Raw genomic sequence first — 14,067 nt, forward strand, 5'->3', positions numbered from 1 at the left:
GCAGGTGTACGTTTTCTACACGAAATGTTGTCAGCAGGAGACAGCGACACACACACGGAAGGGCTCACCCTAAAAACTGAGCTGCCGCCCTCCTCCGGGGTCTCTCTGATTCACGCCGTAGCAGCCTGTTGGTTTTTTGTGGTTTTTGTCACATCGAAAACTAGAAGACCAAACAAGAATTACAGGCGAAGGCACTATTGTTTGTTGAGGCCAAAGAAATAAACCAATTTGTACCCTACCTCACTGATTTTATAAAATTGAAAATTACATGTTACTTCCTTAGAAGGAAGGGTACCTGTGTAGTGAATGGCAGATTTGTTTCTTGAACTACGGTTGTTGAAAACTGAAGAAATGACTTCAGATCATAGGCTTCGAGTCTATTTTTTCTTACATGTTTACACATAGCTCAAAGTTTTATGTATAACAGCAGGCTTGTTTTTTCTTTTGAGACTAATGGAAAACTGTTGAAAAAAATGTTGGGGAGAATATAAAACTTGGTATAATTTACTGTAGAGAAAAATTACAAAATGGAAAACATATTTGAACTTGTCTTTCGCGGATACATTATTTCAGATTTGAAATTCTAGAAGTCTGATCTGAACGTTGGACTCCTTGTTCTCAAACATGAACCCAGCATAGCTGTAATCTTCAGAGTGCGGCGCTGGGTATTTATGGCAAAGAGCCTTTTCATAGAATATTATAGCAACTCTTCAGAGTATGTGTTTAATAGACCAGTTTGGTTTGGCATCAGCCTGACATAAACTTTTGGTTATCCAAAGCCCTTAATTGCTTTGAAGTAAAAGCCCAGTGCTGCTCCTTTTTATTAAAATCGTGTTTTTTCTTGTTATTGTGGTCTATTCTGGAAGACTGAGCTGTGATTTTTGCATATGTTCTACATAATGCCTCATTAGCAAAAAATCTTGTATCATTTACAAGTAGCCTGAATGTCTGTGTTGTTTTGAACAAAAGTCCACATTAAAATTTAAACAATATAAAAATGCACATTTTCTGCTTATTAAAAAGGCCGTCTTAAATTAAATGCACAGCAGTAACCAGTGAACACATGTACATTAACATTAAAATCAGAATGATTTTACCTTTTATTGACTTTTTCAACTCCAAAAATATTTATACTCTTACCAAATGTGTAACTAGTTTGTACTGTGTTCCTTTTTTAAGTACATGTTAGGGTGTTTATCTTCTTAATTAAAAATCATGTAATGGCCATAAGGCCCCAGTGGAGGAAATTTAACCCATGAATGTTTCAAACATTTATTTAACTTACCGCAGCCCCTTTGGTTAAGGGCAACCGACCCAACCCTGAAGCAGGCCTTTTGCAGCCTTGCAGCGTAGGACAGGGCTCCGCTCTAGGGCCCCAGTTTCCCGTCTGTGCACGGGCACAGGGTTACTTCTTGGTGCTCCTGAGTTCTTCACCACCTTTCCGTTTTGAAAAACTGCAAACCTGCAGAAAAGGTGGGCACAGAGCAGTGAGAACACTCACCTGCCTTTCGCCCCTCTGCATATCTGTGCGCATGCGCATGCAGGAGCCCTTCTCCCTCTCCCCTCCCCTCCCCCACCCCGTCAGGTCTGAGAGCTGAGTGCCCGGAACACTTCGCCCTCTGTGCACTTCAGAGCATCTTCTGGGAGCAAGGACATCCTCCTGCATCACTACAGTGCAGCCATCACACTCAGGGCATTTCACAAGGAGCGATGGAGTGGCATTGTCTAACACGCAGTCCGTATCCACACTTCCCAGGTGTCCCAGTGTTGCCCTTCAGAGCTATTTTGTTTAAAGAGCCGTTTCTGTTTTGATTTGGTGTCCAGTCAAGGCTCATGTGATGTGTTTTAATTGTCACGTCTTTTAGGTTCCTTTTATTCTAGAGTGGTTCCCCAGTCTTTTGCAGCCAATTGATAGCTGTTTGCAGAACGTTCCTCAATTTGGATTTGTCTGATTGCCCTGCCCCCTGATTTAGAGGGCACATCTGGTTCTGGGATGGCAAGGTAACTGGGGCCAGGGGCAACCATGCAAACATTACTATTACAAGGGAGGCGATCTGTCATTTTTTTACAGATATATTCACCAAGCTCTTACTGTTGTTTTGAATGCCTTAGAATTTGTCCCATGAAAACTGTCACTCACATTCCATTTTTTATCCCTGGGCTTTTTATTATTAATATTATGTCAGAATTTTTTGTGATAGCAGCTTGGCGTATTTTCTCAGCACTTTATACAAACCACAGAAATTGTCACAATTAACAGTGACTCACCTGTGAGCACACACCTGAGAGTGGAGGGACAGCCGAAGCTTAGGAACATCTCAGGAAGGAAGCGACTCAGAGGAGTGGGAAGAATTTCTCTCTCCGGACCGGACCGGAGTGCTGGCTCCCTCCCTGAGGACTCTGGCCAAGTTCACTGCTTTTCTTAGCCTCAGGCGGCCCCTCAACTCTCCGCCATGAGGGTAGAAACGGCCAAGGGGTTCCCTGCCTTTCAAACAACAGCCACTTGTGTTCCTGGGGACCTTGTGTTTCAGACATATTTTTTCTACTAAATAAGCAGTGTTAATTTAATTAATTCTTTTTAAAGACTGTGTCATACCAACTATCGCTTCTGATAATTGTGAAATAACCTGCGTTATTACTGAGTAGGTGTAATTTCATCAAGAAACAAAACAATACTTTAGCTCATTTTTGCCACAAACTGCCAATAAATCTACATTTTTCCACTGGAATTTTTTAATATATCAAACATAATTCTCAGATTCCTATTACTAGTTGTAATTCCTGAAACTTGAGCCTCTAAATGGCCTGTACAAGATGAGTCAGGGCTTGGCTTCTTGCTGTCCCCGCCTGGCCCAGGGAGAGTACCCTCCACTGCCCGGAGAGTGTGAGAGGTCCGCCCTGCACCCTGCATGTTTTGTGGGTGTTGAGAGAGAGAAAATACCAAGTTCTGATCTATATTTTGACCCAACCCCACAAGAAAGATATCACCAGAGGCACCTAAATACGTACAGAAAAACGTTTTCCTCTGTGCAGTCTTGGATCAGGGAGCATTCTGTTTGCCTACGAACTCTCAGCGGTTTTGAGTGGCACTGTTGCCTTTCAAACAGACTGTCAGCAGCTCCTGGTGGAACTTACTCCATGTAATTTACCAGCAGCCTCTGTGACCCCCTCCAGAAGGGGTGCCTCCTAGAGCCTATTATCTGTGTATCCCTAACAAACGGGCTGATGACCCACATTTCTTAACAGTACACCTACAGAATGTCTCTACTGTTTAAGAAAACGTGCAGTGTTTAACCCTAAGGTTGTTTTCAACTTCACCCCCCAAATTTAGTCGGCCTGAAACTGTTACACAAAACGAGCGTCTCTAGCTCAGAATCATCTCACCGAGCTGCTTTGCAGAGTCTCAGAGCCTCGCTTCTGCACTCTGAGGCCTTCTCTTCCAACTGGTGTCGACGCTGTATTATAACATTTCACCGCAAGGAAAAAGAGGGGCTTCAGGCCAAGATGGAGGCGTAGGTGGATACACTGCGCCTCTCACACAAACAAAAGCAGGACAACAACAGATTTAAAAGCAAAAAACCACCGGAACAGACAGAAAAACCAAACTGCATAGCAGTCCGACAACCACAGAGTTAGAGAAGAAGCACTCACCCAGCCAATAGGCCGGGCAGAGAGGACTCACTGCCAGGTGGCGGCTGGAGGACCCAGTGAGGCAGGGCTGGTGGAGTGGGGGCGCCCACATTTGCGTGCGGGTAAACCGAGAGGAACAACTGGGGAACGAGACAGACCGCACAACCCAGGCCTCCAACTTGGGGAAATAAAGCCTCAAACCTCTGACCGGAAACACCTGTGGGGGTTGCGGGGGCAGGAGAAACTCCCAGCCTCGCAGGAGAGTTCGTTGGAGAGACCCACGGGGTCCTGGAATGTATACAAGCCCACCCACCTGGGAACCAGCACCAGAAGGGCCCAGTTGGCTTGTGGGAAGTGAGGAAAGTGACTGAAAGCCAGCTGAGAGCCTAGTAAGCAACACTGTTCCCTCGGACCCTCCCTCCCCGACATACAGCATCACAATGCAGCCACGGGCGTTGCCTGCCCCCACCTAAGGCTCCGCCCCTTTACTATGTAATAGGTGCACCGAGACAAAAAAAAATATGGCCCAAATGAACAGATTAAAGCTCCAGAAAGAATAAAACGAAGCGATGAACAGACAGCCAACATATCAGATGCACAGGTCAAAACACTGATAATCAGGATGCTCACAGAATTGGTTGAGTATGGTTGCAAAATAGAGGAAGACGTGAAGGCTATGCTGAGTGAAATAAAGGGAGCCAATGCTGAAGGGAAGGAAACCAGGACTCAAATAAATGGTTTGGACCAGAAGGAAGAAAGAAAAATTCAACAAAAACAGAGTGAAGAAACAAAAATTCCAAAAAATGAGGAGAGGCTTGGGAACGTCCAGGACAACTTTAAAAGCTCTAACATCCAAATCATAGGGGTACCAGAAAGAGAAGAGGAAGAACAAGAAATTGAAAACTTATTTGAAAAAAAAAAATGAAGGAGAACTTCCCCAAACTGGCTAAGGAAGTAGACTTCCAAGAAGTCCACGAAGCTCAGAGAGTCCCAAAGAAGTTGAACCCAAGGAAGCACACACCAAGGCACATCATAATCACATTACCCAAGATTAAAGAGAAGGAGCATGTTACCTACAAAGGAGTCCCCATAAGACTGTCAGCTGATTTCTCAAAAGAGACCTTACAGGCAAGAAGGGGCTGGGAAGAAGTATTCCAAGTCATGAAAGGCAAGGATCTACATTCAAGATTACTCTATGCAGCAAAGCTATCATTTAGAATGGAAAGGCAGATAAAGTGCTTCCCAGATAAGGTCAAGTTAAAGGAGTTCATCACCAAGTCCTTATTACATGAAATATTAAAGGGTCTTATCTAAGAAAAAGATCGAAAGTATGAACCGCAAAATGACAACAAACTCACAATGATCAACAACCAAACCTAAAAAAATACAACCCCCCCCCCAAAAAAAAACCTAAGCAAATAACTAGAACAGGAACAGAATCACAGAAATGGAGATCAAGTGGAGGGTTATCAGTGGGGACGGGGAGGGGAGAGAGTGGGACAAAAGGTACAGGGAATAAGCAGTATAATTGGTAGGTACAAAACAGACGGAGATTAATAATCATGTAGGAAATGCGGAAGCCAAAGAACTTACATGTACAACCATGGGCATGAACTAGGTGGGGGATCAGGGGGAATGTAGGTGGGAGGGGGTGCAGGGAGGAGGGGAATAAAGGGAAAATGGGGCTACTGTAGTAGCATAATCAATAAAATATTTTTAAAAATCAAGAGGATCTTTTAGCAGTCACCATTCTTACTGTAGCAAAAAATGAAATGTCTGCCCTGGCTGGTGTAGCTCAGTGGATTGAGTGCGGGCCTGCGAACCACACGATTGCGGTTCGATTCCCAGTCAGGGCACATGCCTGGGTTGCAGGCCAGTTCCCAGCAGGGGACACACGAGAGGCAACCATACATTGATACTTCTCTCCTTCCCTTCCCCTCTAAAGATAAATAAATTTTTAAAAATCTTTTAAAAAAATGAAACGCCTTTGGGAGTTGGTGGGGGTGGTAGTGTTGAGGGAGTTGTGTGCCTGGGAAAACAAGTGTAAGAAACTCATCGAAGCAAAGATTCTTTTTCTCCTCGGGATTTCGTAGTAGACTGTACCTTACCTCGTGCATCAGAACATCTCCCTTCCCCAGCGAATCGAAGGCTGGGCGTTCCTGGGTCTGTTAGGGCGCCCCGCAGCAAAGCTGGAGGCAAGTGTATTCAGGGCTCCCATTAGGAATCTCTCCTTCAGAGCTTCCTGCTTGACTGTTTCAAATTAGGAGAGAAACTTGGCACACAGGTTGTTGAGCTGTGTTACTTTTTCAACAGAAAATCTAATTTATTTCAGTTTGTTTTTAATCTTGAGATGGGCCAACAAGTCTTTTCAGAGCTTGAGAAGATTTTATCATAATTCTAAATAATATGTCTGTTAAAAAGAAAAAGGAAGAAATGAAACCATTTTCCAACTTAATGTGGATATTTTTTTCCAAAATCCGTGTTGAGAAATTTATTTTTACGAAGAATGTAATTGATATGCCTGATACCTGTGTGCAAATCACTTCACCATGTGTGATGCCGCGTGTATCAGTTGGTACACGGCTGTCAGAGTTCATCTGAACGTTTTTACTATGCACTTTCTCTTTTTTTAAAGATTTTATTTATTTATTAGAGAGAGGGGGAGGGAGGGGAAAAAGAGGGAGAGGAACATCCATGTGTGAGGGAAACACCCATAAGTTGTCTCCCTACCCGCCCCGACCGTGACCCTCCTGTGTGCAGAGCGATGCCCTACCCACGGAGACACAGCAGTCGGGGCCGCGTCGTTCCTGCTGTTAGAATGTCCTCACCCTGAAGATATGACATGATGTTCCCGTCACTGTGTGGGGAATGGGGCAGGACAGTACACTGCGGAGGTCACTTAACCCATCGCCATTCACCTAGTCTGTCTCCTCTCTTCAGAGGAGAGCGGCCCAAGGCCTTCCTCCACAGGCACAGGAGTCGAGGACAGGCCGCTGGGCAGCCGGGGACCCCCGCCCCCTCTTCCGTCCCTTGTCACCGTTGTGTGGCCTGGCCTTTGGTCTCGTCTCTCTCTGCCACCCGCATTCTTTTTACCGCATCTTGTCTCTGTAAACATGTTCAGCTGGTGATCGGTTGGCGATGCCTCTTCACTGTAGTAGGCCTCCCTAAAGCCAGCCCGCGGCCATCACAAGGTCGCTTTCACCTCTGCTGTCCTCTGCACCGCTGGCCCAACACTGTGGGATGGACCGTGGCAGCCTGTGGGAGCCAGCCCGCACCCACGTCCGCTCGCAGGGCTGGCTGTTCCGTCGGCCCCCAGACCGAGCCTTCAGCACAGCCGGTGGAGGCCCGCGGGCGCTTCCTGCGGCCCCTGCCCCGTGCCCTCACCAGCGGACCGGCGTTGTGCAGCGCGGCACGGCTGTTGCTGGCTGCTAACGCCTTCTCACGCTGTGGTTTGTGCCCTCTGCAGGGCGTTGTTAGTATGAAGTACCCTGTCGCTCTTCTCCGCAGTACTTCGAAAAGTCTAAACCCCAAGCAGTTTAGGAAAATATTTAAGAAAACATCCATCAATTAAGCCACTAAAAGTTTCTGAGATACTTACTGGCCTTTGCCATACACAGAAAATTCAAAATTAGAATCCGTTGTCTCTGGGACCCTATGTGGCCTAGTGGGTAACTGGGGCTTCATTCTGTGGTGTTAACATCATTAAACCATAGTTGTTATTTAAATGTGCTTGACATACACAGTGGGGGGCAAAAGTAGATGTTCAGCTGTGACTACATGAAACAGTTTATTCCTGTATTATTATTCATTAATTACTATTTTCCACACAATCGATAAACTTGCTTTTTCCCCACTCTGTATATCATCTTGAAAATATTTAACATACTCAAAAATTAGAAAAATGAAATATCAGGAACAACTGAAAATATAAGAAAAGATCTGAAATTATTTGAACCCCGTTCTTCCAGGTCAGTGAATGTCACTCGCTGTTGAGTGGCCAAACCAGGTTATTTGGGGAAAAATAGATAAATCATATTTTGACTTTTAAATGAGAAAAAATGGATATTTTCTTTAGACCTATAAAATATTTTTTCTCCGTATTACACTTTTTTGGTAAAGACAGCAGTAGTATGTTTAGTGAGTAAAGATAGTAGTCGTGACACTCTCTTTAGTGAGTAGAGATAACCGTTCTGTGTTGGAGAGTGAGGCTCATTCGCAGGGGAATCTTGGCCTGTGCACTGTTGAGGGTGTGCTCAGAACTACGAGATAACATGTTTTAGACACACAATCATTGTCACATTGTGTTAAGGCTGTGCCCTGGGCAAGATCCAGGTTCTTGGACTTGTTTATCTTCTGTGTGAGGACAACCGACTGTCCAAAGCCAGAAGGCAGTGAACTTCCAAATATCAAAGAGGAAAAGTAAGTATTTCAGGTCCTCAGCTGGTTTACACATGTGTGAGCTTTGTAGTCCATTTGCTGGTTCCAGTAGGGCCGTGTGACAATTTGTCCAAGATGTGTGCGCTACAGAGGTTTGGGAAGCAAAATTACATACTTTCAATACAGAGAAAGTTTTCTGAGTTTAAAATGTGTGTGTTTATTTTCCTTAAAGTCTAAAGCCTAAAACCAAGCTTCCCATTTTCAAAGATACTTTTGAATGTACAGTGTATTAAATTAAGGACCTCGGTTTCTCTGTCAGGAAAATAAATGCCTTTTGAAAACAGGTATTCATTTAGATCTATGATTAACCTTTAATAAGATCTCCCTGTTAAAGTCCACATTTGCTTTAATCTCGGTGGGAAAAATACAAACTGGTATTGCAGCGGATAGAGTTTCTGCACACCCTGTGGACGTTAAACGATCTCTTACAGCCAAAGGCACATCTGCAACATATTTAAATGCCAGCTTCAGGCATTATTAGTATAAAATGCTAAGTCACTTTTTTTAGAAATTTTTTGAAAAGTTCAGACTCCAGGAGGAAACGCCAATAAACGGTAATCTTGTGATACCATTTGTTTCGAGGGCGAGGCGGGGAGGTAAGTGGCGGTGTTGCGTGTTTCTCGCAGCGGGAAAGCTGGCGTGGTGATCCGGGGTCTGGTGGTGGGGCCGCTGCTGTGCTCCAGACTCATGTCCCCTGCACCGTCTTTCAGGACACTGGGCAGTGACACAAAATCCGTGTTATCAGTCACTGTACACGGGTGACACAGGTCATCACGGGGGCTTCCTTCAGATCCCGAGAGCCTTTGGGTTTATAAAGTTCTAAATGGTTATTAATAGGTTTTAAATAATCTAATCCTAAGTATATAATAAACTGAGAATTTTGGTGACTGATCTGCAAGTGTATACATTTTTTTTAGGTAACATTCTATGAAAAATTGTGATTCCATGACAGATATTTTTACTTTTTCCTTGTATTTTTTACTGTCTCTCTTTTTCTTAAACATGTCATTAAAGGTCAAATATTCGGGACAATGTAGAAATGATTAAGCTTCATAAGCAACTAGTGGAGAAAAGCAATGCTCTTTCAATAATGGAAGGAAAATTTATCCAACTTCAAGAGGTACTGTGATCATTTATTTTATTATGGTGATACATATATACAAATGTCCAAAATGGTGTTCAAGTAGTATATTTTTATGTATACTGGTCATAAAACTAAAAAATTAAGATTACGATTTTTATTCCCAATTTTTTATAATTTATATGTTATCTGTTATTTATGATTTAATACTTACAGAAATGACCAAGTGGTTGGACACTTGATAAATATCTGTGTCAACTTAAAATGATAAACACATTTATCATAAAGCATCTCATGTTAAGAAAATTTATTTTTGCCCTGGCTGGCGTAGCTCAGTGGATTGAGCGTGGGCCTGCGAACCAGACGATCGCGGTTCGATTCCCAGTCAGGGCACATGCCTGGGTTGCAGGCCAGTTCCTGGCAGGGGACAAAACCAGAGGCAACCACACATTGATATTTCTCTCCCTCTCTCCCTCCCTCCCTTCCCCTCTAAAGATTTTTAAAAAATTATTTTTAACTCTATGGGAACAGAGTGCTGACAGTTTAGAGGCATTTGCATGTATCTTCAGTTCTAAGCATTTACGAAATATCCAAGAAAGACTAAGGTTATGAACAGGCCAATAATCAGGTTTTGTTCCACCTTTCTTTGATGTGGTGTTTTGCTTTGTTTGCCACTAAAATATCTGGGTGTCCGTCATGCCAACTCTCCGTGCATTTATCTTGCATCTGGACCACTCGGGTCCACGGCGCTTGGAGCTCGTCACCCCCGTTGCTGGCCGCACAGGGCTGTTGCCGCCCAGGGAATGTGCCCTTGGGGGCTTTGTTGGCGCCGTGCAGTTATCACGGGTTCCAGGACTAATGAGCCCAACGCATGCCACACGAGCAGCACCTGTGTTACGCAGTTCTGTGGCCCCACTGTCTGCAGTCCCGGCTTCCGTGGTTTCGGCTATCCACAGCGAGCCACAGTCTACAAATACTAAATGGAAAGTTTCAGAAATAAGCAAATCCTAAGTTCTAAACTGCATTCTGCTCTGAGTAGCATGATGAAATTTTGGGCTGCCCACCTCTGTCCCACCCGCCTGGGACGGGCATCATCCCTTTGATTTCCGAGTACCCACGCCGTATTTGTCACCTGCCTCCCGGGCACTTAGGAGCCGTCTCGATTACCAGAGAGGAAGACAGAGACCATAGTCACATAGCTTTTATTATAGTACATTGTTATCATTGTCCTACTGTGTTGCTCATTACTGTTGATAATATTCAACTGTGCCTAGTTTATAATTTACAGTTTATCACAGGTATGTGTCTATAGGGGAAAAACATAGTATATCTCGGGTTTGGCACTCTGTGATTCAGCATGCACCGAGATATTGGAACGTGTACCCCATGGTCGAGGGGAGACGCTCTGCTTTCTCTGAAGTTCTGGGACAAGGAAAGCAGTAAATCAATGCGAAGCATAGGGTCACCTGAAGCCTGAATTCAGTGTTAAATCATATACCTACCTCTCCTATGAGCAAGAGAGTTTATGAAATCGGGGAGACCCATTGGAACAGAATGATAGCGTGCTATCTCTACATTGGAAGATGAGGGAGACTGAAAACACATTTAGTTGAAAACCACTTCTACAATGGAGAACTAAGGGAGGAATTAAAGTGATTATTTATTCTTTTACCACTGACTGTTTTGGTCACCATTTCACAGTGGTGCCAGGAATCTGGTGAAATACCAGCACTCACAAGTGTCGGCTAGGGCGCAGGTTTTGGGAGATGGCATTGGGTAGAGGATCGAGGGGTTCAGACCAACAGCCTCAGTGAGGTAGGAAGGCCAGAGAAAGCCGTGAAAGGCAGCGTTTTATAGTAACACCAAGTTTAACAAAAATTGGACTTGGGCCCTGGCTGGTGTAGCTCAGTGGATTGAGCGCAGGCCTGCGAACCACACAACCGAGGTTCAATTCCCAGTCAGGGCACATGCCTGGGTTGCAGGCCAGTTCCCAGCAGGGGACTCAAGAGAGGCAATCATACATTGATACTTCTCTCCCTCTCTCCTTCCCTTCCTCTCTAAAGATAAATAAATTTTAAAAATCTTTAAAAAAATAATAATATAAAAAAATTGGACTTGGGTAGCTTAGTACTTGTTTCTTACAAATGACTGAAGAACTGCAGTGGAACGTAGGTGATTTTTTTTTTAGATTTTATTTATTTATATATCTTTAGAGGGGAAGGAGAAAGGGAGAGAAACATCAATGTATGGTTGCCTTTTGTGCGTCCCATGCTGGTAGTTAGCCTGCAAGGAACCAGCCTGCAACCCAGGCATGTGCCCTGACTGGGAATCGAACCGCGATCGTCTGGTTCGCAGGCCCGCGCTCAATCCACTGAGCTACGCCAGCCAGGGCCCGAACGTAGGTGATTTTAATTAGCGGGTAAGGCATGGCATGGTCATGGGGTCTCTGGAAAGACTTTAACGTAATCACCTGTCTTATTTATAAAAGATGTGGCATTTAAGTATATAAGATTGAGTGTAAAATATCCATAGACACTCTAAAAACTGAGAAGACTTCAGTAACCATTTTACTGAATTGAAAATTTTAACTTAACTGAAACTAGGCGCTGCCTCCCCGAGGCTGTTGGCATGCTGTGGAGGCACGTGGTTCCTGTCTCACCATGCGTGGTCAGCCTTGACCTTCGCCCCTGGGAGCAGCGTCGCTGGACACGGGTCCAACCGCTGTAGTCACAGCAGGAGGAGGAAAAATGGATCGTTAGAGCTAACTCACTTACTGGTCACTGTCAACAGCTGAAACACTAGGCAGCAATTGTAAAAAGAGCAAGACCAGTTTGTGTCACTCGACTCTGTGCCCGGCTGGCCCTGCATTTCCTCCCTGATGACACCTCGGCTGGGAGGGTCTTATGTCAAGTGCCACAATGTTGTTAGTGAGGTGAAGCGTGAACTGTGTAACGTGAACTTCAGGGGTAAATTTATTTATAGAGTTCAGATCAGAATCCAAACATAATTTGAAAAGATTTTTTGTTTTGGTTTTTAGAAGCAAAAAACTCTCAGGATCAGCCATGATGCCTTGATGGCGAATGGAGACGAGCTAACGAAGCAGCTGAAAGAGCAGCGCGCCAGGTGCCGCGGTCTGGAGAAGCAGCTGCAGGCCGCCACGTTCTCCGAGAAGAGGGCGGAGGAGGTGAGTCGCCGGAGTGGGCAGCATCCGCTGCCTTACGGCTTCTCTGGCACTATTTTGCAGAAGTGGAGACATTTCACATACTATGCTTATTTAAATATCCTAAGCTGCACACACAGCACGTTGAACACAGCACAGTGTAGTCAGCATGTCATGCAGATGGCAAGCAGTGCCCAGACACCTGCAGGTGGCCCTGGCCCGTTCGCTCAGTTCGCTACAGTGTTGTCCAGATGCACCGAGGTAGCGGGTCGATTCCTGGTTGAAGGGCACACACGAGAGTCAGCCAATGAATGCGTAAATAAGTGGAACAACAAATCAGTGTTTCTCCCTTGCACTCGCTCTCTCAAATTAATAAACTTAAAAATTTGTAAAATTAAAAAAAAACACTTGCAAATGTACCGAGAGCCACAGCCATTGTTTACATAAGAATTAAGGATCTTTGAGGAAAAAGAAAACATTTTGAAACAGATGCCAAATGACCTGTGGAACTTAACTTTCTCAGTTTTTAGTTTATTAGTCATTTGCAATAGCAAAACAAAGTTACAGGAATTTATTTGTTCTGAGGAAAAGGATGTTGCATTTTGCAACATGAGCAATTTTGTGAAATTATTTTTTTTTCCTAAGAGGTTGTCTGAAAACTCATCTCCTTCCTATTTCTGTTACTCGCGTCTCCCAGCTTCTGCAGCCTTAGTCTGTAGTCCGTGACTCTCGCTCTCAGAGCAAGTGAAGTGAAACAAGATGCCTACATCCTGTTCTCATCTTGGGAGAATCTTTTACTAGGTCTCGTGCCAGCACCCAAAGAGAACTTTGAGAGCGGAAATGAATTTTAAGAGGACTCTGATCCATGGGAAGGGGTTGTAACTACAAAATATGCCGCTGAATAAAATTTAAATACAGCAGGCTACATTTTAGTCATAAAGATAACTATTACCCCCAGTTAACTTCTGAAAATATTCCTTGGGATAAAACAAGGTATGCAGTTTTATTTTTTCATTGTTTTGTTTAAAAGATGGGCTGCTGGCTTTTCGTCAATTCCAGGTGATGTGAGAAATGACATCTTCAGAGTAAATAGTGTTTGACAAAGTTTCTGTGAACCATAAATAAAGTGAATCCTTTTCCTTTTTAATGGGCCCACTGGGAATTAATGCAAAATGAGTATAATGATGAAATTCACTGGCGGGGTGGGGGGAATATTATGTTTCCCCAGACTCAACAGCAAGCTTTAACACACTCTTTATTAAGTTTTGGCACAAGCCACTGTAAAGCAGTGCGTGCGTTTCTACTAAATTAAAACAGATACATTGATTTTGTGTTTACTTAACAGCTGGGGGAAAATCAGTGCTAAATTAAATACAGACAATATGAGTGGACTAGTCAGCAGCTGCCATTGAGAGCGTAAGACCGAAACGTGCTAGGCTCCTCTCGAGTGCTTTTAACCCATGTGATTTTATGTGATAATCACCTAATGTGTCGTTTTCATTTTAGCTGCAAGATAGAATTAATGATTTAGAAAAGGAACGGGAACTTTTAAAGGAAAACTATGATAAACTTTATAACAGGTAAATCTGATTCCATGTGTTCTCTCATTCTCTTGAGATCTTTTATATCAAAGTATTGGGTGTCGGAACATCTAATATTTATTAAAGAATTAGCTACAGATGAATGAAAGAAATATATGCTGTGACATATATGTTTATATATATATTCTAAAAGAAAATGAGCTTTGGGGGGCATTGCC

At 43.8% G+C, this 14,067-nt stretch overlaps 1 protein-coding gene across 2 annotated transcripts in view; it reads left to right on the plus strand.

The window, feature by feature from the left end:
* Positions 1-14,067, plus strand: part of RPGRIP1L (RPGRIP1 like) — an 83,756-nt gene that overhangs the window by 14,645 nt on the left and 55,044 nt on the right. For both annotated transcript variants that reach the window (XM_037066302.1, XM_037066303.1), the window contains exons 7-9: positions 9,082-9,187; positions 12,186-12,332; positions 13,815-13,888. In XM_037066302.1, the coding sequence (XP_036922197.1) occupies positions 9,082-9,187; positions 12,186-12,332; positions 13,815-13,888 (327 nt within the window). The remainder of the gene's footprint in view (positions 1-9,081; positions 9,188-12,185; positions 12,333-13,814; positions 13,889-14,067) is intronic.

The sequence above is a fragment of the Sturnira hondurensis genome, unplaced genomic scaffold, assembly GCF_014824575.4.
Source record: "Sturnira hondurensis isolate 20B ecotype Veracruz unplaced genomic scaffold, ASM1482457v3 Scaffold0016617, whole genome shotgun sequence".
NCBI classification, from domain to species: domain Eukaryota; kingdom Metazoa; phylum Chordata; class Mammalia; order Chiroptera; family Phyllostomidae; genus Sturnira; species Sturnira hondurensis.